The sequence below is a fragment of the Ostrinia nubilalis genome, chromosome 22 (genome assembly GCF_963855985.1).
Source record: "Ostrinia nubilalis chromosome 22, ilOstNubi1.1, whole genome shotgun sequence".
In the NCBI taxonomy this organism is placed as follows: domain Eukaryota; kingdom Metazoa; phylum Arthropoda; class Insecta; order Lepidoptera; family Crambidae; genus Ostrinia; species Ostrinia nubilalis.
This window is the reverse complement of record NC_087109.1, coordinates 8306364-8331778: the sequence shown is the minus strand read 5'-3', so window position 1 is coordinate 8331778 and position 25415 is coordinate 8306364. Positions and strand designations below refer to the sequence as shown.

At 41.3% G+C, this 25415-nt stretch overlaps 1 protein-coding gene across 1 annotated transcript in view; it reads right to left on the bottom strand.

The window, feature by feature from the left end:
- Positions 1 to 671: 671 nt before the first annotated feature.
- LOC135082786 (guanine nucleotide-binding protein G(s) subunit alpha) overlaps positions 672 to 25415 on the bottom strand; it is a 44166-nt gene continuing 19422 nt past the window's right edge. The window contains exons 4-12 of the mRNA XM_063977550.1: positions 14380 to 14509; positions 13326 to 13487; positions 12600 to 12683; positions 11476 to 11609; positions 10691 to 10819; positions 9399 to 9578; positions 8743 to 8941; positions 6980 to 7136; positions 672 to 5774 (exon numbers count right to left, since the gene is read on the bottom strand). Of these exons, the coding sequence (XP_063833620.1) occupies positions 6990 to 7136; positions 8743 to 8941; positions 9399 to 9578; positions 10691 to 10819; positions 11476 to 11609; positions 12600 to 12683; positions 13326 to 13487; positions 14380 to 14509 (1165 nt within the window). The 3' untranslated portion in view covers positions 672 to 5774; positions 6980 to 6989. The remainder of the gene's footprint in view (positions 5775 to 6979; positions 7137 to 8742; positions 8942 to 9398; positions 9579 to 10690; positions 10820 to 11475; positions 11610 to 12599; positions 12684 to 13325; positions 13488 to 14379; positions 14510 to 25415) is intronic.

Here is a 25415-nt window from a genome sequence, read left to right as displayed (position 1 = left end):
TACGAGTACAAGCGGACGGCCCGCCTTCAAGCTGAGACCGGGCGACCCCAAACGACGCCGTCAAATACATTCGTACATTCTACCTAAACCTGTACTGATACGCGGTGTCTCACATCGTATTGTATGTGATGTGCGCTGCTTCAGCTAACGTTACTTATTTTAATTGAATTATTGATACGGTTAGTCACGCTTCCTCTTGTAGATGTGAGGCCTAAAGCGCACTCATTTCGTGTGATTCGCTGTAGGTGCGTGCTTGGCTTAAGGACATTGGACTGATGAAGTAGCGCTAAAAGGCTTGAGATTCGCGCGAGTAGTCACTACAGCTGTGTACGCTGTATGAAGAACTAACGAATTCGGTTAGAGAACTAACAACCTCAATGTTTCAATTCAAATACGCTGCCTTTTCGATAATTTTCTAAACTCGAATATGTTAGTCCACCAATACAGAAACCAATTACAAAATTTACGTCTTAGTTCTTATATTTAGTACTACGTAACTCAAAACTTGTGAGCAGTCACTAGAATTGCAGTTGAAATTAAAAAGGCAACATTGAAGCTAGTCAAACGTGAACTAAACGAGTGTTGATATTAGTAAATAGTGAAAAAAATATTGCATTTCTAACCGTGTGACTATGGCCAGAGACTATCTATCTATACAGTAAGAGAAAAAAGTGTGGAAAGGCATTCTTTAATTTAATTGCGGATACATACAATTATCGTGATTCATTTATACACTTTACACAACTCTCACTGCATAGCATTCGTCTTGGATGTGAAAAATATTAATAAAAAACTTTTCGGCACCTAATATAGCCAGTATGTTCCTTTTGGTACAGCGCGAACGTTTGAACTGATCACATACTCAAATAGGGACATAATAGGTACGAATAGAATCCATGTATTGACGTAGAATAATTATTATGGCAACATTGTAATTTATTTTGTCTGTGAACTGTAAAAAATATGCGACGAGTTCAAATTTTCGCGCCACCAAATAATTTGCATCCGACTGGAAAGTAGAACTGCAAGGAGAAAAAAACCGTCACAACTTTTAGCAGTCTACAATTATTATTATTATATATAATATTTTTTTGTTACTTTTGCATTCCATATCATTTGCGATACGCTAAAACTTACTTAAAATAGCTACCAAATAGTTTTACTTTTTAAGTTACATATACAATAAGTTTAAGATGCCATGTTAACTTTAATTACACAATGATTCTATAATGGGTTGATTCGTGCTGTTGGGAGGTCGCCATATTGCACAGAACGTCGAAAATTACTGGCAACACAGATCATTTTAGACAAAGACGTAGGACCTAACCTTTGTGATATTTTAGTCTATTTCGTTAGAGTGACGTTTGAGTGGTTTCTGAGAATTTATGCGCGTAATATTATCGTATGGAGATTTGTATGAGCCTTGACAACGATTAGTCTGCCTACCTAATTGACGACAAGCTACCAAAAATAAAAGGGCGACCTCCAAACAAAGCAACATGTATGAATTAACATACTTCTTTATATTTTAAATGTACGTTATATTTTCTTTCCTACTTACATTCAAAGTGAAACTTAACTAACCAAAAAAAAAGAAAAAATACAATTTCAATAGTTATATTTCAAAAAATAACGATAAGTGTTAAGATTAAAAAGCAAAAAATAGCGATTTGTTACTTTACAAGATAGGAAGGAATTCTCAGTTTGCTCAGTGTTCATACTAAACACGATATTTTCAATATGGTAACATTAGTGTATGGTGTTTCCGCTGGCAACACTTCATTATGGCACATTACACAAATAATCCAGCTTTAACATTCTTATATTAAGGACCATACATAGGTAAAGCTAAATAATTAATAACAATTCATTAAACATTTATTTTTCTGTCTAAAATAAAAAATAGGATTTCATTAATAAATTTTCTATAATGACTATACGATGAGCAGGCGATACCCGGTGCTGGAAGAGAAGACAACTAAAGAATAAATAGTTTAATACCCATAGAACATGGCCGCCTGCCCACGACATAGCACGAACTAGGAAAAATAACTTATCTTCCAAAACTTTGTAAATAGACACTTCAGATTCATTTTTCAACTAATAAAAGAGAAATAAGATAGATTTTTTTTATATTACGAATATTCTCTAAGAGCGTAAGGGTAAGTACATAACCAATTCCATAAATAATAATTATATTATTCGTTACAAATTACGTTAGGGCATTTTAGTTAGTAACATTTTGTACTTAGGGCTATGCTTGTGTCCACCTTAAAAACGAAGAAAAACGTATAATATTATATAACTATCTCCGAATATTCTTCGAAACATTCAAATCAAATACTGCTTAACGATATTCGTCGGTCCGTATCAGATACGGGCGTCGCTCATGAATCTTTGGACCTTAAAATTACACTAAAAGCTCTGAATATTAAAAAATATAAATAACCTAAGTTAAACCTACGTAGCAAAGCTCTCGCCGTATTACATATTTTCAATTTTAGTCAAAAATTGTGCTAAAATTAAACGATAGCTACTAGAACTAAGTCAATACGTAAAACAAAACTATATTTAAACTATAGGTTCATTGGAAGACATACAATTCATATAAACTAAAATAAAATTAAACAAGAATATTTATCCAACGCAAAATAATGACGAAGTTAATCACAAACTAGATATTTAAAATATATAGAACTAAATAAAAATAGAAAAAAATAATAATAGCAATCAAAAATATACAGACATAACAATGTGACAAGTCAGGATTAGATTAAAAACATAAAAGCTATACATGATTGTATATTTTGCTATAGTTAACTGCGCAGGGACTTTCACGGTCATTTTTAAAATAAATAATAATTTTGAGCATAAAATTATGCACGCAAAAAGATTCTATGTAAAAAAAATTGCAAATCCTTAAAAATTACGTCACAAAATAAAATGATGCCAATTTCCGAAAACAAAAAACGTCAGTTTTTAAAAAACCTGTTAATTTATTGATCATCACAGAAAAACGCGGTTTATGTTAAATCATTGCATAGTTCATAATATTCCTGACGCAATTTATGTTGGATTATTTTATTTTATTTGCAGTTATTCAATTAACTAAGCTCATATAGTGCCCGAAATTGAAGTGGGAGTGAAATACTACGCCTATCCCGGAGAATTATCGTTTTAATTTTAAAGGATGATCCTTAATATAAATATGGTTCGCGATCTCATCTTATGCTTTTGGCAGTGAATACAAATGGAAATAAAATGTAGCGTAGCAAAAGAAATTGTGCATAGTTACAAAATTTTAACAAAAAGAACACAATATAAGACTAGTATAGAAAAAATAAAATTTGTGCTTTAAAGATAGCATTCAGAAAATGTCGATGTACTCACTGCCAACTCGCTTTAGATGTAAACAAGAACGATATTTCTCTTTCTAAATCTACTTTAGAAAAAGACGACTACATTTTAATCTCAGGCCAGTTTATGTTTCATACAAAGCCAAACTTTGTAGCCAGTTTGTACAAAGCCTTGCGGATTTTCAAGATGACCTTTACTATTATAAAATTACTTTTAAGTAATTGCAACTTTACACAGACACATTCCCCTTTATCTATAGCTTCTATCCCAACCATAGACTAAATTACCTCTATGGATTACAACAAACCATAGAGACTGATATATTTTTACATATTGCAAGTTCTTAAAAATATTTTTAGGACATTCGAGCCTTTGAATACTCTAACCAGCGAGAGCCGTCCTGCCGCACATTTAATTATAAAAATAACGATTTAGCAACATTTTGACTAAATAAATCTGACCCGTTAATGCACCAACCGATACAGTCGAACGCAATCGTCGGAATAACGACACACAAATCACGCCGCTACGGTTTTCACGGAGAGTCAACCCTAATCGAAAACAATAACTATTTTCCTCGACTACACTTTAAACTAGCACCTGTATAAATAATTCCTTTGGTTGTAAAGTGAAATAAAAAAAAATCAGATGCTGACAGATTAAAAATAAACCTCTTTTTTTTACAGACGTGTAACTCTTTTCGGCCAATAAAAATTTGACAGCCACAAAACAAAAAAAGAACGTAGCAGCTTTTTTATTTTATAAAGACGAATGGTTGCCAGTATCGGTAAAGGCGAGTACGTTCGGAAACACCATGCGAACGACATAAGGACAGTACGAAAGTGTCGTTCAAACCGTCGAAGCTCTTAAATACATTTTACCTTACAAGGTATTCTCAATTATTGCGTTGTAGATTTCTCTAAAGACTAAAGTTTAATATTTGCTTGGAATTCCAATAAATATTTTTAAAAAATCCATAAAACAATGACTCAAACGTTGAATACCTTTATAAGGTACTAAAAATAAAAATAATTTCATTAACGGCATTTTAGTTCCAATACAGAATGTAAAGGGCGCCGTTGCTTAGTGCTATCTTGATTCTTATTCCGAACACCTTAGATATCATTTTTAAACACATACACATTTCAATTTGGAACGGTTTTAAAGAACATAATCGATTTCAAAAGGGAATTTCAAGCAAATATTTAGACTATCACGAGTTCGAACGACACTTCTTACCGGAAAGATCACAGCGACCGCTCAGGAGGCGAGGGTACTATGCACTATGTGGAGTGCGCGTACGCATTGCACCAATGTATGTGTTCGTCAATTAAAACATAGAAAAAAACATTAAAACAAATTGTGATGAATGTCGATTTAAAAATGTCCCACAAGCGAATCCATTGCACCTTATTTACAAGATTTAAAAATGACTAGTTTCGGCAGATACATATGTATTAAATGACGTCAAAGAATTATAATTAAAACAATCGAATACGTGCACCAAACGTCTTTTGGCACAGACAATCAATACTCCGACATGACACTAAATGCAATGAACTCGAGTTGAAGGAACAATTAAAAATGGTAACTAAACGATGCAGACTAAAAGTAAATTAATAAATACACGTAAAAATTATCCTGTTTGACTATAACGAACATACATTAGGCACAACGCGCATTAACACTTTGCCGGCCCGCGCTGTGACGCGCGACGCGCGCTCTAGTGACTTGTCAACGTGACGTGTGACGTCATCTGTCAACTGTAGGCGTACGTCAATCATCGTGTATATTTCGGACTCGGTTGGTAATTAAATTTTTAATTGAATTGAAGCCTGACTAGAATTAATTATTTGTATAATAAATAAAAATCACTATCTTTCTGTTATCGACCAATTTTTTTAAACTTACTTGACGCAATAAAAACGATAGTTTCCCAAATTAATCTTGACCCGACTTTTTACTAGGAATCAAATGAAAAGTCCAACCTGATCATACGAAAAATTCACGATTAATCGACTTACCAACCTGAAACCTTACTCCACAAAACTATTCCGATATGCAAAACATTAACTATTTTACTCACAAAGACAAATATAGACAAGTCAGTATATCGAAATTGGTTTGCGAAGTACAAGTTTACAAATCACCGCTGACACTAAACACTAAGGACCAATATCTTCGTACCGAAGGTGTTGGGTCTGCCGACCGCGTCGGGCGACATAGTCTGCCGACCGCGTCAGGCGACATAGTCTGCCAACCGCGTCAGACGACATAGTCTGCCGACCTCGTCAGGCGACATAGTCTGCCGACCACGTCGGACGACATGGTCGCACGACAGCCGGCGGGTAGCGCGCGGCGGCGGGCCGCGGGCGGGCGGTGCGGCGCGGGGCGAACTGCGCTTGACATTACTTTATCTGTAACAAGAATGATGTTTTTATTTCTGATTAAAACATGTGACGTAACATTACGAGACACGATATGTAAATATTTCGACGTAGGTAAGGATCAGCATATCAACGGGTAGCAGGTGGTGTAGCGGGAAAGGGCAAAGCATGCAACTGCTACATGTTATTGATGCTACTCATCTCTGCCACCGTCTGTCTAACGCAGAACGGTCGCGCACGAAGTTGCCGGACTGTAAAACTATTCATTCAAACAATACAGTTCTGGGGCGTAGTGTGAGTTTACATCAAACGCATTCGAAATCGACTGCGTTTAAAAAATATATGAAGACTTAAGTAGTATTAAAGGCCGGTAGATCTATTCTCATAAATAAAACACTGGATACTCATCTTTCACATTATATTGCCTTATTTTAGATACAATTCATCACTTAGCACAAAAGCGCGCGGAGTCATCTCCGCGCGTCCCTCTATTCTGACGTTTGATCCTAGTGTGACATTGACGTATTGTCAATGTCACTATGACAGCAACTCATTGGCCACAACTATATCGTTATTTTAACGTTTTAGATTTTTCATAATTAACAGTAGGTACTTGAAAGTTTCCGCTGGGGGCGCTGTACAATCCGTTATACATTTAATGTCACCTTTTTTCGCAGTCGACATCGAACGCGTTTGATGTAAACTCACACTACGCCCCCTGGTAACTTACAAACAAAAGAATATGAAAAAACTCCTTTCTGATTGCACGCGTCATAACCCATGTGGTGAGTGACGCACCTCCCCGTTAATCCACGCAAAATTTTGTCAGTGTGTGCGTGCGCGCCGCATACGTGTTGGCGCGCTCACATACAAACCGCGCTCGGGGCGTTTCTATGAAGATGACCTACTCATTTGTATTTACTCTGTTATTAGACTTATTAGTCGGCCGTTTGGTGTAGTGGTTCGAAACGGACTACTATTCCGGAGGTTGCGGGTTCGATTCCCGCACAGTACAAACATTTGTGTGCATGAACATATTTGTTTGTATTGGACTGGGTGTTTTCTATGAATAATAAGTATGTATTTACAAAAAAAAAAGTATTTAAGTATGTTTATATCCGTTCTCTAGTACCCATAGTACAAGCTTTGCTTAGTTTGGGACTAGAAGCGCAGTGTAAAATGTCCAAGGATATTTATTATATTATTATTATTATTATTCTGTGGTAGGGGCTTACCTCGGGCCGGTTAGAGCAGCTCGTACTGCCGCAGATGCATCCGCTGGATGATGTCGCGGCAGTCGTTGAACACGCGCTTGATGTTCTCGGTGTCGACGGCGCACGTGAAGTGCGGGTAGCAGTAGTGCTTGCCGTCGCCGCTCGCCGTGCTTATGCGCTGCGGGTAGAAGATTTTCTGCGGTTAATCATTTTGGAATTTTATTGAAGAGATAGTAAATAGATTGGAGCCACACTTCTAGAGTAACTACCACTAAAGCTTGGTCGCCGAGCATGTAGAATTTGTCCGCATACTAAATGCGAGCGCGACAGCAACATAATTACGCGCGAACGATAAGGACGGGTAGCTTGGGGTCAATGGGCGAAATTCTACGTGCTCGGCGACCGGACTATACCAGAACACATGTAAGGTCACCCGGGACAAAAGCAACTATGAATGTCACTTAGTTCACAATTGAGTTGAGAATAAAACCGATAAGTCACTTTAGCCTCATAGTTGCTTTCGCCCTGGGTGACCTTATATTTAATGCTGACTTATCCCGAAGAACTCCTAACTCACCAGGAACTCGTCATAGACTGACTTCTGACGCTGACCACTCACCAGGAACCCGTCATAAACGATCATCTGATACTGACCATTTATCAGGGTCCCATCCATAGAGATATAGAGAGATGCCAACTAATGCGCTGAGTTCGAAACTCAGTGTCGCATTAGAAATTGACACAAATAAAGTAATCAAAATATGTGTCATTATCCACTGCGGTATCAGTACTCAACGTTCGTACTACGTAAGCAATGTAAATGACGATTATGACGTCTGCAGCAATGTGTTCTGTTTTTGGGCATATTGCTGCGACACCGGCCACGCCCCCTTGTCACATCTTCCTTTAGTTTCTGTGATCTGTGGTCCCATCACTCTTGACACGCAAGTGTATCTCAGGAACTCGTCGCGGATGAAGTACTTGGCGCGGGACACGTCGGGGTGGTCGCGCGCGTCGGGCGGCGTCTGGTAGCGCGGCGCTGTGTCCGAGTGCCGCTGACGTCACTGCTCGTGGACTAGCTGGCGCACACTCACCAGGAACTCGTCGCGGATGAAGTACTTGGCGCGGGACACGTCGGGGTGGTCGCGCGCGTCGGGCGGCGTCTGGTAGCGCGGCGCTGTGTCCGAGTGCCGCTGACGTCACTGCTCGTGGACTAGCTGGCGCACACTCACCAGGAACTCGTCGCGGATGAAGTACTTGGCGCGGGACACGTCGGGGTGGTCGCGCGCGTCGGGCGGCGTCTGGTAGCGCGGCGCTGTGTCCGAGTGCCGCTGACGTCACTGCTCGTGGACTAGCTGGCGCACACTCACCAGGAACTCGTCGCGGATGAAGTACTTGGCGCGGGACACGTCGGGGTGGTCGCGCGCGTCGGGCGGCGTCTGGTAGCGCGGCGCTGTGTCCGAGTGCCGCTGACGTCACTGCTCGTGGACTAGCTGGCGCACACTCACCAGGAACTCGTCGCGGATGAAGTACTTGGCGCGGGACACGTCGGGGTGGTCGCGCGCGTCGGGCGGCGTCTGGTAGCGCGGCGCTGTGTCCGAGTGCCGCTGACGTCACTGCTCGTGGACTAGCTGGCGCACACTCACCAGGAACTCGTCGCGGATGAAGTACTTGGCGCGGGACACGTCGGGGTGGTCGCGCGCGTCGGGCGGCGTCTGGTAGCGCGGCGCTGTGTCCGAGTGCCGCTGACGTCACTGCTCGTGGACTAGCTGGCGCACACTCACCAGGAACTCGTCGCGGATGAAGTACTTGGCGCGGGACACGTCGGGGTGGTCGCGCGCGTCGGGCGCGGCGTCGGGCGGCGTCTGGTAGCGCGCGAACTCCGCGAAGTATTCTTCGAGGCGCGACTTGCCGGCCAACACCTTCTCGGCTAGAAGGTCCTGCTTGTTCAGGAAAAGTATCACTGATATCGTGCGGAGCCATCTGGGGACAAGATTATGAAAATTAAAACTAGACTCTAAAAAAGGATTCATACAGAGAGTACAATTTACAGAAGCAATTAGAGAATATTAAATCCTCTTCTTCTTGGGAATGTTCCCAACATTGGCCAAATCAACACGAATAGTAATTTATTTATCCATATCATACTTATCTCAATAAACCAGGCAGTGCGTAAGATAATATGTAGACCAGAGGAGACATCATTGTAAAAGTAATGTTTCATCTTCAAACCTAATAGTTCGCTAAAAGCGCTGAATGTTGTTTCGGCGCACGCGCCGCTACTGAATGAAATATAAAAGAGATAAGCGGTGCCTTCTCTTATACTTTTTAAAATTTTAACTCAATGGCCGTAACTATCCTTTGGTATAAACCTCTGCGCCCCTACCATCATTCAGCTCACACGGTCCTAGTTATGGCACTACCACCAGGTTAAGGGTACCTGTTGTTCCATATGCTCTTGAACAGGTCCAGCGACTCGCGCAGGCGGTTCTGCGTGGGATCCTCGCGCAGCACCATGTTGTAGGACGAGCAGGCCGTCACGAAGATTATGGCCGTCACGTCGTTGAAGCACTGGATCCACTTGCGTCGCTCGTCGCGCTGACCGCCCACGTCGAACATGCTGGAAGGATAAATGTTTGGTTTTTATTAATTATCAAGTCACAAGAGGCCCACATCAGATAATAAATGATGTCCTGCTGGGCTAGGATAAAATTTTATCAAGGATTTTAGACGACAAATGTATGGGCTTAGCGAAATGGCGCCATAAAAGCTTATCATGGCGCGTAACCTAGCCCTACAGATTGGTCGGTTGGAAGCGACCTGAATCCAACGTCTTCCTGCTTTTATAAGATCATTGTGGGTGGAAATCCCACGCTGCGCTTGCCAGTATTTGCTAATAGTTTCTGTTACAGTCTTGCTGCTATGTGTAGCACGTTATTGTGGTCATTTTTATGCCCAAGAGTAGACTACCAAGTAGTTAGCTACGAAAATCAAAATGATAAGTTTTGAAATTCATTTCTGTGTATTTTGACCACTGTTCTGTCCAGTACCAGTTTAGGAATGATATATGACCTAAACGTTTGATTATGTGCCCCTGATCCAGAAAGCTGACGTCTCACAAGATACTCCTCATGATGCTGACCACTCACCAGAAACTCGTCACGGATGAAGTAATTAGCGCGTGAGTACTCGGAATGTCGCGGGCGTTTGGCGGTAGTCCGGCTGCTTGATTATGTGCACATTTGCAACTGATCCAGGAAGCTGACGTCTCACGAGGCACTCCTGATGCTGACCACTCACCAGGAACTCGTTACGGGATGATCGCAGGCGTATGAGAGGCTTCTGGTAGCGCGCGAACTCTCTCCAAAACTCCTGATGCTGACGTCTCACCAGGCACTCGTCATAGACTAACTGACGCTGAACAGAACAGAACTCACTGGAAATTAACTTTGTCGACGACGAACTGCGTCTCGAATATGCCCGACGTTAGCACTCGGCAGCGCAGGATATCAGCTCCGTCGGCGTGTGTAGTACCTGGTCCAGGAAGCTGACGTCTCACCAGGCACTCGTTCTGATGCTGACCACTCACCAGGAATGAAGTACTTGACGCGTGAGACCTCTGGATAGTTGCGGGCGTTTGGCGGCGTCTGGTAGCGCGCGAACTCTTTTCAAAAGCTACAGACGCTGACGTTTCACTAGGCACTGGTCATAGACTAACTGTACAGAACTCACTGGAAATTAACTTTGTCGACGACGAACTGCGTCTCGAATATGCCCGACGTTAGCACTCGGCAGCGCAGGATGTCCTGCTCCGTCGGCGTGTAGTCCGGCTGCTTGATTATGTGCACCTGGTCCAGGAAGCTGCAATGGAAGTCATGGTTAATCTTAATACATTTATTTATTGGGCTATCAACATGAGATACAATAATAAACGCAACAAAAAAATTAAGCTAAAGGTTAAACATTTGTCTATGGTGAATGAGAAGGACGGCAAATGGTGTAACACTAAAATCGATCAAATTGCAACACTAGTACAAGCTTAGCGTCTTTTTTAACTTGGTGTACTGGATAGCAAAAATATAATCGTGTAAACTTTGCTACCACCAGTCAGGAATACGTTATTTGTGTTCACCGGTATCTTATATCCACTATCGGGACATTTGGCGTCCTGATTAAGGGTAAAAGGGTCGTGATGCAGCCGTTCGAAGTTGGTTTACAGACGATCAAGATCTTTTGTGATCGTGATAGAAAGAAAGCAATATTTGTCTACACAACTACAGAGCCAATCAGACTCGTCCTGCACTGCACTGGGACGTCCCGCACAACGCAGGACACCAAATCTTTTGTCTTGAAAAAACCATATCATAGCTAAAGGGACTTCGTGAGATGGAACCCCTGAAAAATGGGACATCACATGCAAATCGGGACACCTAATATCACGAAAAGTATCATTCAGTTAAGTGGGATGTCCAGCGCAGTTGACATCGCTCCAAGGGACAGCTAATGTTGACACGTACTACTTGGCACAGTCGATGAGCTGGTACTCGTTGCTGCGCTCGTAGGTGCGCTGCACGCCGAGGTCCTTCCACAGCTGCTCCGTGTGCTCGTAGAACTCCGCCGGGTAGTCGAAGTCCGGCTGGGACGCCACGTCCTGCGGGACAGGGGAACATCACTAGGGCTTTGTAGAATAGAACGCGTTTTTAGATCAGAAGCGCTAAAAGGCTTCGTCAAATAGAACTAGCAGCGTTATAACGTTAATAGGATAGCAGAGTGTCTGTGTTTGACATGACTATACTCATTCTAAAGCCTGGTCCGTGAGCACATAGAGTTTTGTCCAATGACCCCAAGCTACCCATCCTTATCGCTCGCGCGTAATTATGTTGCTGTCGCGCTCGCACACTCACTGCGGGCGCGCGTCGCACAGTCGCGACAGCAATATATTTACGCGCGAGCGATAAGGATGGGTAGCTTGGGGTCATTGGTCAAAATTCTACGTGCTCACGGACCAGGCTTTACCAACACAATTGTTTTTGTCACTGCGCGTAATTATATTGCTATTGCGACTATGCGACGGCGGCCACAGCGAGTGTGCGAGCGCGACAGCAACATAATTACGCGCGAGCGATAAGGATGGGTAGCTTGGGGTCATTGGACAAAACTCTATGTGCTCACGGACCAGGCTTTAGAATGAGTATAGTCATGTCAAACGCGCGAGCGATAAAGATGGATAGCGTGGGGTCCTTGTACGAAATTTTATCTACTCGGCGACTGGACTTTAGCTGACCTGGCGAACATAGGCGGTAGCTTATGTTCATCAGAAATAATGTAGAATTCTAATGGTGAAGGATTTTTTCAAATCGGTCCAGTAGTTTCAGAACCTATACATTACAAATAAACAATTTTGTCTTTATTAATATAAACTGCTAGCGGCCGCCCGTGAAGTTTCGAGTTCTTTTTTATTAGGGTTTTCCCGGAAATTATTAGAACTTTTCTCGCCGTAAAACCATGCTTTTACTTCAACGAACGTTTAAAAAAAAAGAATTGGTAAAATTGGTCCAGGCGTTGTTGAGTTATGCGCTTACCAACACATTTTGCGATTAATTTTTATACTATAGAGATAGATAGATTGTGTTATACGTACTTGTATATAATCGACGCGCGCCTTGTTTTCCGGCTTCTCAAGCGGTATGGGCGGTGTTAGGGTGCTCATCGCACCCGTAATTGTCTGAAAACGAAGAAAAACACCTTTAAGAACAATTTATCATTTACATAAAGCCTATAAACAAAGTACCTTTTGAGTTCAAGTTCTCAAAATGACACAGATAAAGCGAAATATTCAGTGTTTTGTCAAAGACTAATAAAAAATGTAAATTAAAATACTTTGATGATATTCCCATCTCCCTCTGATTCAAATCTTTTAACGAGCCTTTAGCCTAGGCGCAGACCACCGACCGATAGTTGGGCCCGATTTTAATTTGTATAAAGAAACGACCGATACCAAATCGGTGTAATGTGCGCACTTTTTTGAGAGCATAACACATACATCTCCATACATGACAGCCTGACCCAACTATCGGCAAACTAAAAGTTGGTGGTTTGCGCCTAGGCTCAACGAAATTACTTTGTGGGTCCAATTACAGTTCAATTTTTCCCTGGGAGAAACTAATACATAGGCCCTGGTAATACAGGAGTTGCAGGTACGGAACCGAGAGCTGAAAATAGTCCTTATAACCTGCATAACAGACCGCTTACTAGTATTGCGTCAAAAAGCGGTTAACATGGAGGTACATCTGCTTGACTATGGTCGACTGGCCGGACTATAATGCGTCTTCTGTCACCCCAATAATGCGCACTATCGACTACTCACAAGTATCGCGTCGCGGATGTTCTTCTTGATGTCCTCGATCTTCTCGCGGCGCTCCTTGTCCGAGAAGCCGTTGACGTGGAGGATGCGCATTTGCTTGACTATGGTCGACTTGCCGGACTCGCCGGCGCCGAGCAGAAGTAGCCGGTGCGTCGCACGGTATAGCTGGAAACAGGTGAAATTAAAGTTATTTCTCAAATAATACTGTGTGTAGAAAATCCTGACCGGCCCAAGGTATGGAGAACTGAACACTGATATTGTTGATGCCGCTTGATGGGAAGAGTATATGTATAGGCACTAATTGGACAGACTGCATTTACCTACACCCAACAGCAGGTGTAGTTATTTATAAGATTTATTAGTCTGCTTGTGACCACGGCTGCAGCATCGCAGCCGAAACGTCAAGCCGTGAGTACATAATGTAACTCATTAATAAACGTCGCGTTAAGACCCGTGTCTTACTATTTTAGGTGTAGTTATTGTCAAAAACGTGGCTTAAAACAAAACTTTGTGTTATGAATGCTGGGACATCTGACTTTCTGATCCTTGCAGCTATCACGCAAATATTCTTCGGCAGTTGGTGGAAGTTTCACCCTTGTCTGACACCTATTCGATCGTTAATTTCACCCAAAAGACAAACTGTTGGACAGAGGCCTCTCTCCCAACGGTTTTCACAACAACCGGCACTGCGCTGCCTGCATTCAGGTTCTGACACTCGTAGAGATTCTTAACACAGCAGACATTAGTAGCGTCACTGTCACTCATGCTAGCATCTCACTTACGTGACAGGGATAGCAACTTTAGAAAATAAGCACATGCGCTTTTGAGACTTGAGGCCTTCATTAGTTGGGTTTTTATCGGCGGAACGAGATGGGAACGGTCCCATAGCTCTATAACGGTAATATAAGTTGGTTAAGCTCCCAGCTCTTAAGAAACAAACTTACCTTTACTGGTTGGGTTTTTATTGGCGCTCAAGCTGTAGATCCTGGCTACACGAGTTGCAGCGGTGGGTAAGAGAGGTGGGAATAGTCCCGTTTAGTGAAGCTGCCAGTTTTACCTGTTTATCTTTTTGCAGCTGCCGCGTGATAGCATCGCTGCGACGCTTTTGCGACTTGAGATCGTCGCTGTCGCCGCCGCTCTTGCCGCCCGGTGAGCCGAAGCACCCCATTGCAGACCACGCCGCCCACCTGTGGACAAGGAATGGCTTCTGTTAAGTAGATGATAAAATTATCTAGCAGATTAATAACAAATAAAGTGAAATGCTCGACTTGGCGGGGGCACTGCCGTGCCCCCAGATGTGTTTCGATGAGGCATGCAATATCAGCGGTGGACACCATAGCGAAAAAGAAGAACATCGCAGCAACGGCATTGAGTTATTATGCAAAATATTACAAGTGGTTTCGGCATAGTAGAATAGGATCACCCCTACTCTTCGTAAGAGGCAACTATGGGAGAAATATGCGAACACCTGGCTTCCCCAACCCATCTGGCCAGTGAGTAGTGTAAGCCAAACCCTCTTTTTGCCTCTGGTGAATGAGAAAGGGTCGTGCTGCTGCAGTAGAGACTGAACGATGATGATGAAGATTACGCAAAATGTCAATGCTAAAGTAAAAAGAGGTAACTGGCCTAATGCTGTTGATATGACGAAAGGCAATTTAGTTATAATTTTATTAAAATAACTTATTTCATTCCCAACAATAATAAAGACCATCAACAAAGAGGGACACGACAAAGAATTGACTATTTATTATTCTATACTGATGGCAGTGAACTAATGCAGAATAGACAGAACAATGGGCTACCTAGAACTCTAAATTAATAGCTTCTAAATAATTAACCTTAGCTTTGCTTGAGAAATCTGCACCTGGGCCGTGGTAATCTATATCGAGTATACCACTAACTGTGCCCGCGACTTCGTACGCGTGAAAATAGTTTGAATAATATATTTCCCGTTTTTGGAAAAAAAATCTAAAGAAATCATCATCATCAGTAAACTGCTCCGCCCTTATTGGCTGTAGGGTGATGTTAAATAGCCTAAAGCCTTCCTCGATAAATGGGCTACTATCCAACACAAAAATGTTTTTTCAAATCGGACCAGTAGTTCCTGAGATTAGCGCGTTCTAGAAAACAAACAAACTCTTCATCTTTCATATTAAGTATAGACTGTCGGTCTATACCATACGATCAGCAAGTCAAGGTAAACACAGTGGGGTCTTATACCTTTGTAATAAGAATGAATTTGCAACAAAAATGGGCAGCCTGATGTGCTGTCGTCTACAAAGAAAACTAAATGATTCACCATCGCTTATCGTCAAACGTCAAAAAGAAAACAACTTATTACTTCTATGGTGTAGGGTCTATTATTTATGTGATAGGCTCTACAATTTCACAAATAAGTTGTAATATTTTAACATAAACTGTTGGGTAGGTAAATAATTTACAACATAATAAAAATATTGTTCTTATGCTTAGATTCATGGACCTATAAAAAAAGGCGGACGGAACTCGCGCTACAACAAAACTGTGACGCAAAATTTTGGCGTTTGTCTATTGTGTGAGTGAATTTAGGGATGCCATGTTGGCCAAAACATTTTACCCATTTATTTTAAGAAAAACATAGATCGGCAGATGTTACTTGGAAATGTAGACAGAATTATTCCGTGCCATTTTAAAAGGATGAAAGGTGAATGCGTTGAGGTAGGCGCGAAATTTTCAATGTTCAAATTTTCTTACATTGTTTGCAAGTCAGTGTGTCAGGGTATGTACATAATGTTGATCAAAAATGATTCACGCAGTTACAAATTACGAATCTTGTGTACATTATAATCATAATCTTATGCATCATCAATATATTATTATTATCTCTGATAGATTTTTTTTAACATACAACCTGACACTGACTTGCAATCAATGTAAGAAAATTTGAATTTCGCAGTTCCACATTTTTGGGAAGGATCAAATTTGCCTATGAAAATATATCCCATTAAAACACAATTATTATGATAAATTATTTTATTTTCATAGTATGCGTAATAAATAACTAAAAAGTCCTAAAATTATTATTAATTTCCCATATTTCGGGTAATTTTCCCACGTAAATAACTGAGAACACTGGTCTTTGACGTATTATTTTTTCGAGTGAATGACGTTTGATTTCAATTAATTTCAATATTTTAATGTCGGGAAATAAGTGATTGGATTATTATTTTGCCTGTGAAATGTGATTCCTTAATTTTTGTTTGTTCGAACAGAACGGTTTTTACACAATTTCATCACACAAGACATGTCGTATTCGTGTTGTTTTTTTGCTGCTTAAATGTGTCAACTGTGTGAAGTTTGCACTCGAAGTGGTGTATCAGGGTGTGAATGTGTGCGTGCCGGCCTGTACGTACAGGCAAGCTGGTGTATCCTAATGTAACAGTATTTTGTTGATGAGAATCCGTCCGACTTTTTTTATAGGTCCATGCTTAGATTAATAAAACCTAGATAGATAGTCAGTGCACGAAAGGTGAGGCAGTTTTTAGGGAGCCGGCAAGGCTTACCCGTAAACGTCACATGAACTGTCAAAGTGAAAAATTGGTAAACAGGTCCGACGACTTTTAATTAATTAAGACGGTTTGTGCTGTGAAAGGGTGTCTAAATACATCAGAAAAACGAAAGAAAGTGACCAGTGTTACATTTCATAAGTAAGTACTACAATTCGACGCGTATTTTGCTTGAATTTGGCTTTCAAAAATTAAATACGGGAATGATACCAGTAACAAGAAAATTTATTTCCCAATTGTTCGCCGTACAAATACACTTCCTTTTTTATGAAATCGAGACTTTTAAGTCGATTTATCTTATTGTTATTAGATAGGTACTTTGAATTCAATAAATAAGTAAGTACATGATGCGTTTTGTTTTTATTAATTATAAAATAATTAAAAACGTATTAAAAATTTCCCTGCTTTCGGGAAAATCGCCTTCACTGTCTACACTCCCCAACAAAATTGACACTAATGACATAAGATTTTTGCCTCACTCTTGACGAAGCGTTTGTATGAAGACTATCCATCTAGGTTTTATTAATCTAAGTTCTTATGTATCAACTAGCGGCCGCCCGCGACTTCGTACGCGTGGATCCCGTTTTACCCCCTTCATCTATCTTACGCGGTTTAGATTTTTTCATACAAATGTTTTTTCCCGCTAACTCCCGTTCCCGTTGGAATTTCGCAATATCCTGTTGTAACTAAGCTTTCAGTTTACTAAGGGACCTGCATGCCAAATTTCAAGCGTCTAACTTAAGCGGTTTAGATTTTTCATACAAAAGGATTTTCCCGATAATTCCTGTTCCTGTGGGAATTTCGGGAATTCCTTTCTTAGTGCACCTCTACGGTACCTAAGCTACGTCTCTTATAAATTTCAAGTGCCTACGTTTAGCCGTTTAGGCTGTGCGTGGGTATGTCAGTGAGTCAGTCATACAAAAGGAATTTCCCGCTAATTCCAGTTCCCGTGGGAATTTTGCAATATCCTGTTGTAACTAAGCTTTAAGTTTACTAAGGTACCTGCATGCCAAATTTTAAGCGTCTAACTTACGCGGTTTAGATTTTTTCATACAAATGTTTTTTCCCGCTAACTCCCGTTCCCGTGAGAATTTTGCAATATCCTGTTGTAACTAAGCTTTTAATTTACTAAGGTACCTGCATGCTAAATTTCAAGCTTCTATCTTACGTGGCTTAGATTTTTTCATACAAATGTTTTTTCTCGCTAATTCCCGTTCCCGTAGGAATTTTGCAATATCCTGTTATAACTAAGCTTTAAGTTTACTAAGGTACCTGCTTGCCAAATTTCAAGCGTCTAACTAAAGCGGTTTAGATTTTTCATACAAAAGGATTTTCCCGCTAATGCCCGTTTCCGTGGGAATTCCTAAGTATCCTATAACCTGCCCAGGAGTATGAAGAATAATTGTACCAAGTTTCGTTAAAATCCGTCGAGTAGTTTTTGTTTCTATAAGGAACATACAGACAGACAGACAGACAGACAGACAGACAAAAATTTTACTGATTGCATTTTTGACATCAGTATCGATCACTAATCACCCCCTGATAGTTATTTTGAAAATATATTTCATGTACAGAATTGACCTCTCTACAGATTTATTATAAGTATAGATAAGCAACAACTTAACAGGGGAAACACTGACAAACAACACTTCCAAATCAACTTTGTTCTTTCAAATATATCAAGAAACACATAATATATTATTTTGTAGAAGCAAAGACTCACCTATTATATTCATATTGGCCATTCATGTACGCTCAGGCGCGGGCGAAGACTCTATAAAGATACCAAACGTCTTCACGACCTCACTCGTCCGACGTCCGAGACGTGTAAGGATGTACGGGTTACGATATCGATACTCGATGAAACAAGGTAATGTGGCGTGGAGGGGAAAAATACATACATAAAACACTTGAGAATCAAGCTGTGCTGATTCAAAACTGCAAATTGACTGAGAACTAAGAAACTGGGAACAATGTCACAAATGCGACTTTTTTATTAATTTGTTTGTCCCACTACTTAATATATGACCAAAGATGTTCAGTGATGCATGCCAGACTTCGTAATGGGAAATGCAAGGCTCCAGTGACAGTGTCAGACTCCACAGAAACGAAAGATATTTTATAGTTTGAACTGTTAAAGTAAGTTCTATTTTAATGACTTTATCAAGTCATTATGGAATGATTTGACCAGCTTTATGAATCTATCCTACCAAATCATAACAATATAATTTAGAAAAAAAAAACATTCGATATCCAATTAAACATGTAACTTGTAAACTTATTTTCTAAATATCTGATGCATTTTCCCCAAAAACGTATCAACACCAATTACCGTTGTCAAATTCGAACACAACATTTAGATAAACCAAATCGAGCATCATCGTATCTTTTATCGATAATCTGTCGATACGAGATAGCAGTCAGCACTAGCGTCCGAGTAGGGCCATTCTGTATTGTTCTCGTGTAATGCCGCAAATATGCAAATGGCTCATTAGCTCGGGTTGTCGTCAACGTATGCTAAGCGTTTTCGGTAACTGATTCGATCTAAGTTCGGTACTGGTGTTACTTGTCGAGTTGTAATGTGTGTATACTTCTTGCAAAGTTGCAACTCACGAAGGCGAGTGAGCTTTACTTGAGTGTGTACGTGCACATGCACATAACGATAGGGTTATGTTTAACAAAACTTCTGAAAAACGAACACTAGTGAACCACCACACATGTAAAGCTCACTCGCCTTCGTGAATTGCAACAGCTATACGCGTTTATCGGGATGATTGCGTTTTGATGACAGTCAAGTTTTCTATTATTGTTTCTTTACACATCATTACGAATAACGGGATCAAAAACACTTGAATTATTTCTCTACTTCCCTCTAATCCAGAAGGCCAGTAAATCCTGGGTAAGATTTGATAAGGTAGAACGGGCAGAACAAAATGTCGCTGCACAAATCGAGCCGATTCCACCGAAACTTAAAAGGGAGAAAAATATCGCATGGGCCGACATTAAAAATACAAAATGATATCGCGATTCGCGATATCAATCATCAGCAGAAACTAAATTGATATAACTAGTGTAGTCGTACCTACCTTAAAATATTTTTTTAAAAACAAAGAATAAACAAAAATAGCACAAAAAGGATTAGTGCACACTTTCAAAGGGAATACGAAATGGGCATGACTAGGATGTACATTGTACAGTCAGCGTCAAATAGTTCGTGACATGTGGCCAAAAAGACAACACATTCTTCCAATTGTAGAGAGGTTTAGATTTGCAATAAAACTTGCAGAAGTAGACTTCCGCAAACTATCACCGTGTAAATCTGGCAGAAGTTGTACAGTGGTAAACAGCTTGCGGAAGTCAACTTCTGCAAGTTTTATTGCTAGTCTAAACCTCGCTTTACAAACACGTGTTGCGAACTTTTTGGCTACTTTGGGTGTCACGAACTATAAATTTGACGCAGACTGTACACAGCACAGGCAGCCGGTTGAATTCACGGGACAAACGTCAAGCTCTCCTATCAAAAAGTTGACAAAGAATATGTTGTCAACTTTTAGGCCTCTTTGGGCGTCACGATTTTTTTTAAAATAGATAAATAGATATACCTGATCATTTTTATACACTACGCTTCTACTTTCATTCAAACTAAGCAAAGCTTGTACTATGGGTACTAGACAACTATTTCGATAAATGCATTTATTCGTACAATTTTTAAAATGCTTCAAAAAGTTTTTTATTAGGTACACTCAGCGTCAAATAGTTCGTGACACCCAGTGGCCAAAAAGTTGACAATATCGCTCACCTAGCAGTATAATGACACATCTACTTTTTTCTTATTTTACAGAAATGAGGGTCAAAGATTTTACAAATGTTTGAAACGAAGTTATGAGTTCATTTTACATTTTATCACGGATTTTATGGTTTTAGCAACTAGTATAGACCTTAATAGATACTTAGGGATAAAAATATCCACTTCAGGTTTCCAGGAGTTACTTCATAGCAGTCAAAGAAGAAGAAGAACCATGCAATTGTGCCGTTATACTTTTTGACAACTTCCAAAAATGTCATATATGCCCCAAAGCCATAATTAAACAGGATGTGAAAACTAGAAATAATGACAATTGGTTGATAGAAAACAAAAGTTTTTATTTGAAATCAAGATACAATAAAAAGTTTAACTAAAATATTATAATAACCTATATGTAACCATCAGGAATGGCTCTTTCCATACCAGGTGACCGACCACGCTGGGAGAGAGGCACGTAAACTCGCTCTGACGCTGGATCTCTCCCAATTGATAGACTGTGCGTGCAACCAGGGTCCCGGACGTCGACACTCACACAGCCAACTGCCTTGACCTTCTGCTGACATCTGATCCAGACAGATATTCCATCCTGGTTACTGCTCCTCTTGGAACTTCTGACCACTGCCTGGTGAAAACTGTATCGACATACTCCCCATCTGATCGTGGCCCTTGTGGAGTAAGACGAGTATGGCGATACAAGTCGGCAGATTGGGACGAGATGCGTCAGTTTTTTGCATCTTTCCCTTGGAGGCCGGCATGCTTTTCTTCTCGAGACCCAACGAGTTGCGCCGATGCCATAACTGAAGTTATACGCCTGGGTATGGAATTCTTCATTCCTTACTCAGACGTCGCCTCAGGTAGCAAAGCTCGCCCTTGGTTCGATGCTGATTGCCGTCATGCTGAAGCGTGTAAGCAGTCAGCGTTTCTGGCATGGGCTGATGCTCGAACGCGCGACTCACCGGACACTCGCAATCTGAAGAAAGCCTACAACCAAGCCTCCAAGTCTTGCAAAAAGGCGTTACGCAGGGCTCGCTATGATCATATTGGACGCATTGGCACCAAACTTGCTTCTTACCCAGCCGGGTCCAAAGCGTTTTGGTCCCTTGCCAAGGCCATCCAATCAAACTTCTGTCGCCCCAGCCTGCCGCCACTGCTGAAACCCGATGGCTCACTGGCTCACTCTGCTGAGGAAAAGGCGAACCTTTTTGCCACCCTGTTCGGTGATAACTCACGTCTTGACGTCGCAGGCAAAACGCCATCCTCATTACCCCCTGCCTCCTCCACCATGCGTGAGGTCCGCATACGGCAGAGAGAGGTTTTAAATGTCTTGCGTTCTCTTGACGTAAATAAAGCCAGTGGACCCGACGGAATTCCGGCAATTGTCCTGCGTAACTGTGCGCCGGAGTTGTCTCCTATTCTGACACGCCTGTATCGACTCTCACTTGAGACTGGACTAGTCCCTAAATCATGGAAGCTTGCAAACGTACAGCCCGTACCTAAAAAGGGCAGTCGTGCTGACCCAACTAATTACAGACCCATCTCTGTTACGTCTATACTCTGCAAGATAATGGAACGTGTCCTGCCGTGTGTCTGCAACTCTTTTTCTACTGCATATCAACGATCTGCTCAAACCCGGCACCTTTGGGTACGCAGATGACACGACAGTGACAGCCAATTATATATCCAACGCAAAAGCCAACAGGCGTCAGGTCGAGTCTTGTCGTGAGTCCTTAATTGAACGCTTAAATTTGGCCCTTCAGGATGTCTCTGATTGGGGCGATGCCAACCTGGTCCAATTTAACGCGTCAAAAACACAGGAGTGTCTGTTCTCCGCAAAACGAAGTCCATTTCTTATGGCTCCAACATTCCGAGGTGTGCCTGTCAAAATCACCGAGCGACTGCAACTCTTGGGCATTGAAATGTCCAGCAAGCTGAACTTTGGCGAGTACATCGAATCCATAGTGAAAACTGCTGCCAAAAAACTTGGTATCCTCTCGAGGGCAAGGCAGTACTTCTCCAAGAAGCAAAGGCTGCAGCTTTATAGAGCACAGATCCGACCTTGCATGGAATACTGCTGCCACCTCTGGGACGGCTCTGCCAAGAAACATTTGGCTGCTTTGGATTCGGTGGAAAGGCGTGCCAGAAGACTTATCGACAGCCCTACCCTTGTTGAAGCGGCGCTCCAGGAACTTGACCATCGCCGTAAGGAAGCATCCCTATCGGTTTTCTACAGGCTACACTTCGGAGAATGTGCGAAAGAATTACACGAATTAATTCCACCAGCCCCCTTCCATCATCAGGGAACCAGACGCAGGTTAGCGTACCATCCCTATATTGTAGACATTCCACCAGCTCGCACTAAGCGTTTCGATGACTCTTTTATAATGCGAACAGTTAGGGACTGGAATTCGTTGCCTGCTGCTGTCTTTCCCGAAAACTATAATCCGGGCCTCTTCAAGGCGAGAGTGAATAAGCACTTACAGGGCAGATATGTACCATCCTAGACTGCATCCCACTTAACATCAGGTGCGATTGTGGTCAAATATAACATTCAAACTATAACAAATAAAATAAAGTTTAATCATGACGTATCTTCTCTTGTCAAATGTACCGTTTTTCTACTAACTTACTAAGTTAATAAAATGTCACATTTGCCACTTACGCCAACACAGATTTAGAAGCGATTGCAACTCGCGGAGCGCCCCGCACAACTGACAAATAAGCCGTTGTTATGCGCGGAAGCGGGGGGAACGTAGCAAGTGCTACAATGACACTGAACGCCCTCTCTCGACAAATAGTAAAACTAACACCGTGACGTTTTACCACTTTATAAATTACTAGCGGCCGCCCGCGACTTCGTACGCGTGGACCTCGTTTTACTCCATTAGGGGTGGAGTTTCGTAAAATCCGCTCTTAGCATCTATAGCGCATACATTATAAATTTCAACTCTCTTACTTTAAACACATTGTACTTTCATAATATAAACTTCCAACCCTCCTTTTATCTCCTTAGCCCTCGTGGATGATTTCTAATGATACATTTTCAGTATATGTACCACCACCACCACCACCATTTCAGCCATAGGACGTCCACTGCTGAACATAGGCCTCCCCAAATGCTTTCCATGTTGATTGATCGATTGGAAGCGGCCTGCGTCCAGCGCTTCCCTGCTACCTTTACGATGTCGTCGGTCCACTTTGTAGGTGGAAGTCCCACACTACGTTTTCCGGTACGCGGCCTCCATTCCAGAACCATTCTGTCCCATCGGCCATCAGTTCTGCGTACTATGTGCCCTGCCCATTGCCACTTCAGCTTGCTAATCCGTTGGGCTATGTCAGCGACTTTTGTTCGTTTACGGATCTCCTCATTTCTGATTCGATCTCGCAAAGAAACACCAAGTATAGCCCTCTCCATAGCATGCTGTGCAACTGAGCTTCTGTATACGGCCCATAGTGAGAGGCCACGTTTCCGAGCCATAAGTTATCACTGGTAACACACATTGGTTATACACTCTAGTCTTCAGGCATTGAGGTATTTTGGACGAAAAGATGTTGCGTAGTTTCCCGAACGCTGCCCAGCCGAGTTGTATTCGACGATTGACCTCCTTCTCGAAATTGGACCTACCTAGCTGGATCGTTTGTCCGAGGTAGACATACGAGTACCTACTTGTCGACAATCTCGAGAATTGAGCTCCCAACTGAAACTGGGTAGGGCGCAACATGGACATTCGACATAAGCTTCGTTTTGTCCATGTTCGCCCTCAGGCCTACCTGTTGGGAAAATCGATTAAGGTCTTCGAGCATTGTTCCAAGATCTTCCAACGAATCTGCCATGACCACAATATCGTCGGCAAACCGATGTGTACACAGTACCACAGTGTACCGAACAGTATATTATGTACACCTCCACAATATCTAGAGATCATAGTGAGCGTACATTTTAACTTTCAAGTCTCTTACTTTAAAAACCGAGGACTGCAATACAGACTTCCAACCCCCTTTTTAACTCCCATAAGGGTTGAATTTTGCAAAATTTCGTCTTAGTTTAGTGTACATACAGTGAATGGTTCAATTACATAAAATATCTTTATTTATTAAATTTTCAATATTATTTACGAACAGCGCTATTCATAGTACATGTAATATTTAGTTACTAATTTACTAATGATGTCGATAGATGGCGTTTGACAGCTTTGCCTTCATGAATATTTACGTACCTCAAAATTTTTTGTCAGGCGCAAGAAGATTTTAAGCAATGACGATAGATGGCGCTTTTCCACGTATTATGAAAATCCCAAATATTTTACGGGACCCTATTGTTTTCCAAAATAAAATTTAGCCTATGTTACTCGTGAGTTATGTAGCTTTCGAATGGTGAAAGAATTTTTAAAATCGGTCCAGTAGTTTTTGAGCCTATCCATTACAACTAAACAAACAAACAAACAAAGTTTTCCTCTTTATAATATTAGTGTAGACAATCGCCCACGCGCCCATCCCATTTGTCCGCCGCTGAACCGTACCCTAATATTCATCTCGGTAGATGGCGGAACATAGTAAGAATTTGCAAGGAAGTTTGTAAAAAGTCACTAATTAACACTTTGACTTGCTCGTTTAAACACAGTGAATGATTCAAATAGGTACATACAGTGAATGGTTCAATTACATAAAATATCTTTATTTATTAAATTTTCAATATTATTTACGAACAGCGCTATTCATAGTACATGTAACATTTAGTTACTAATT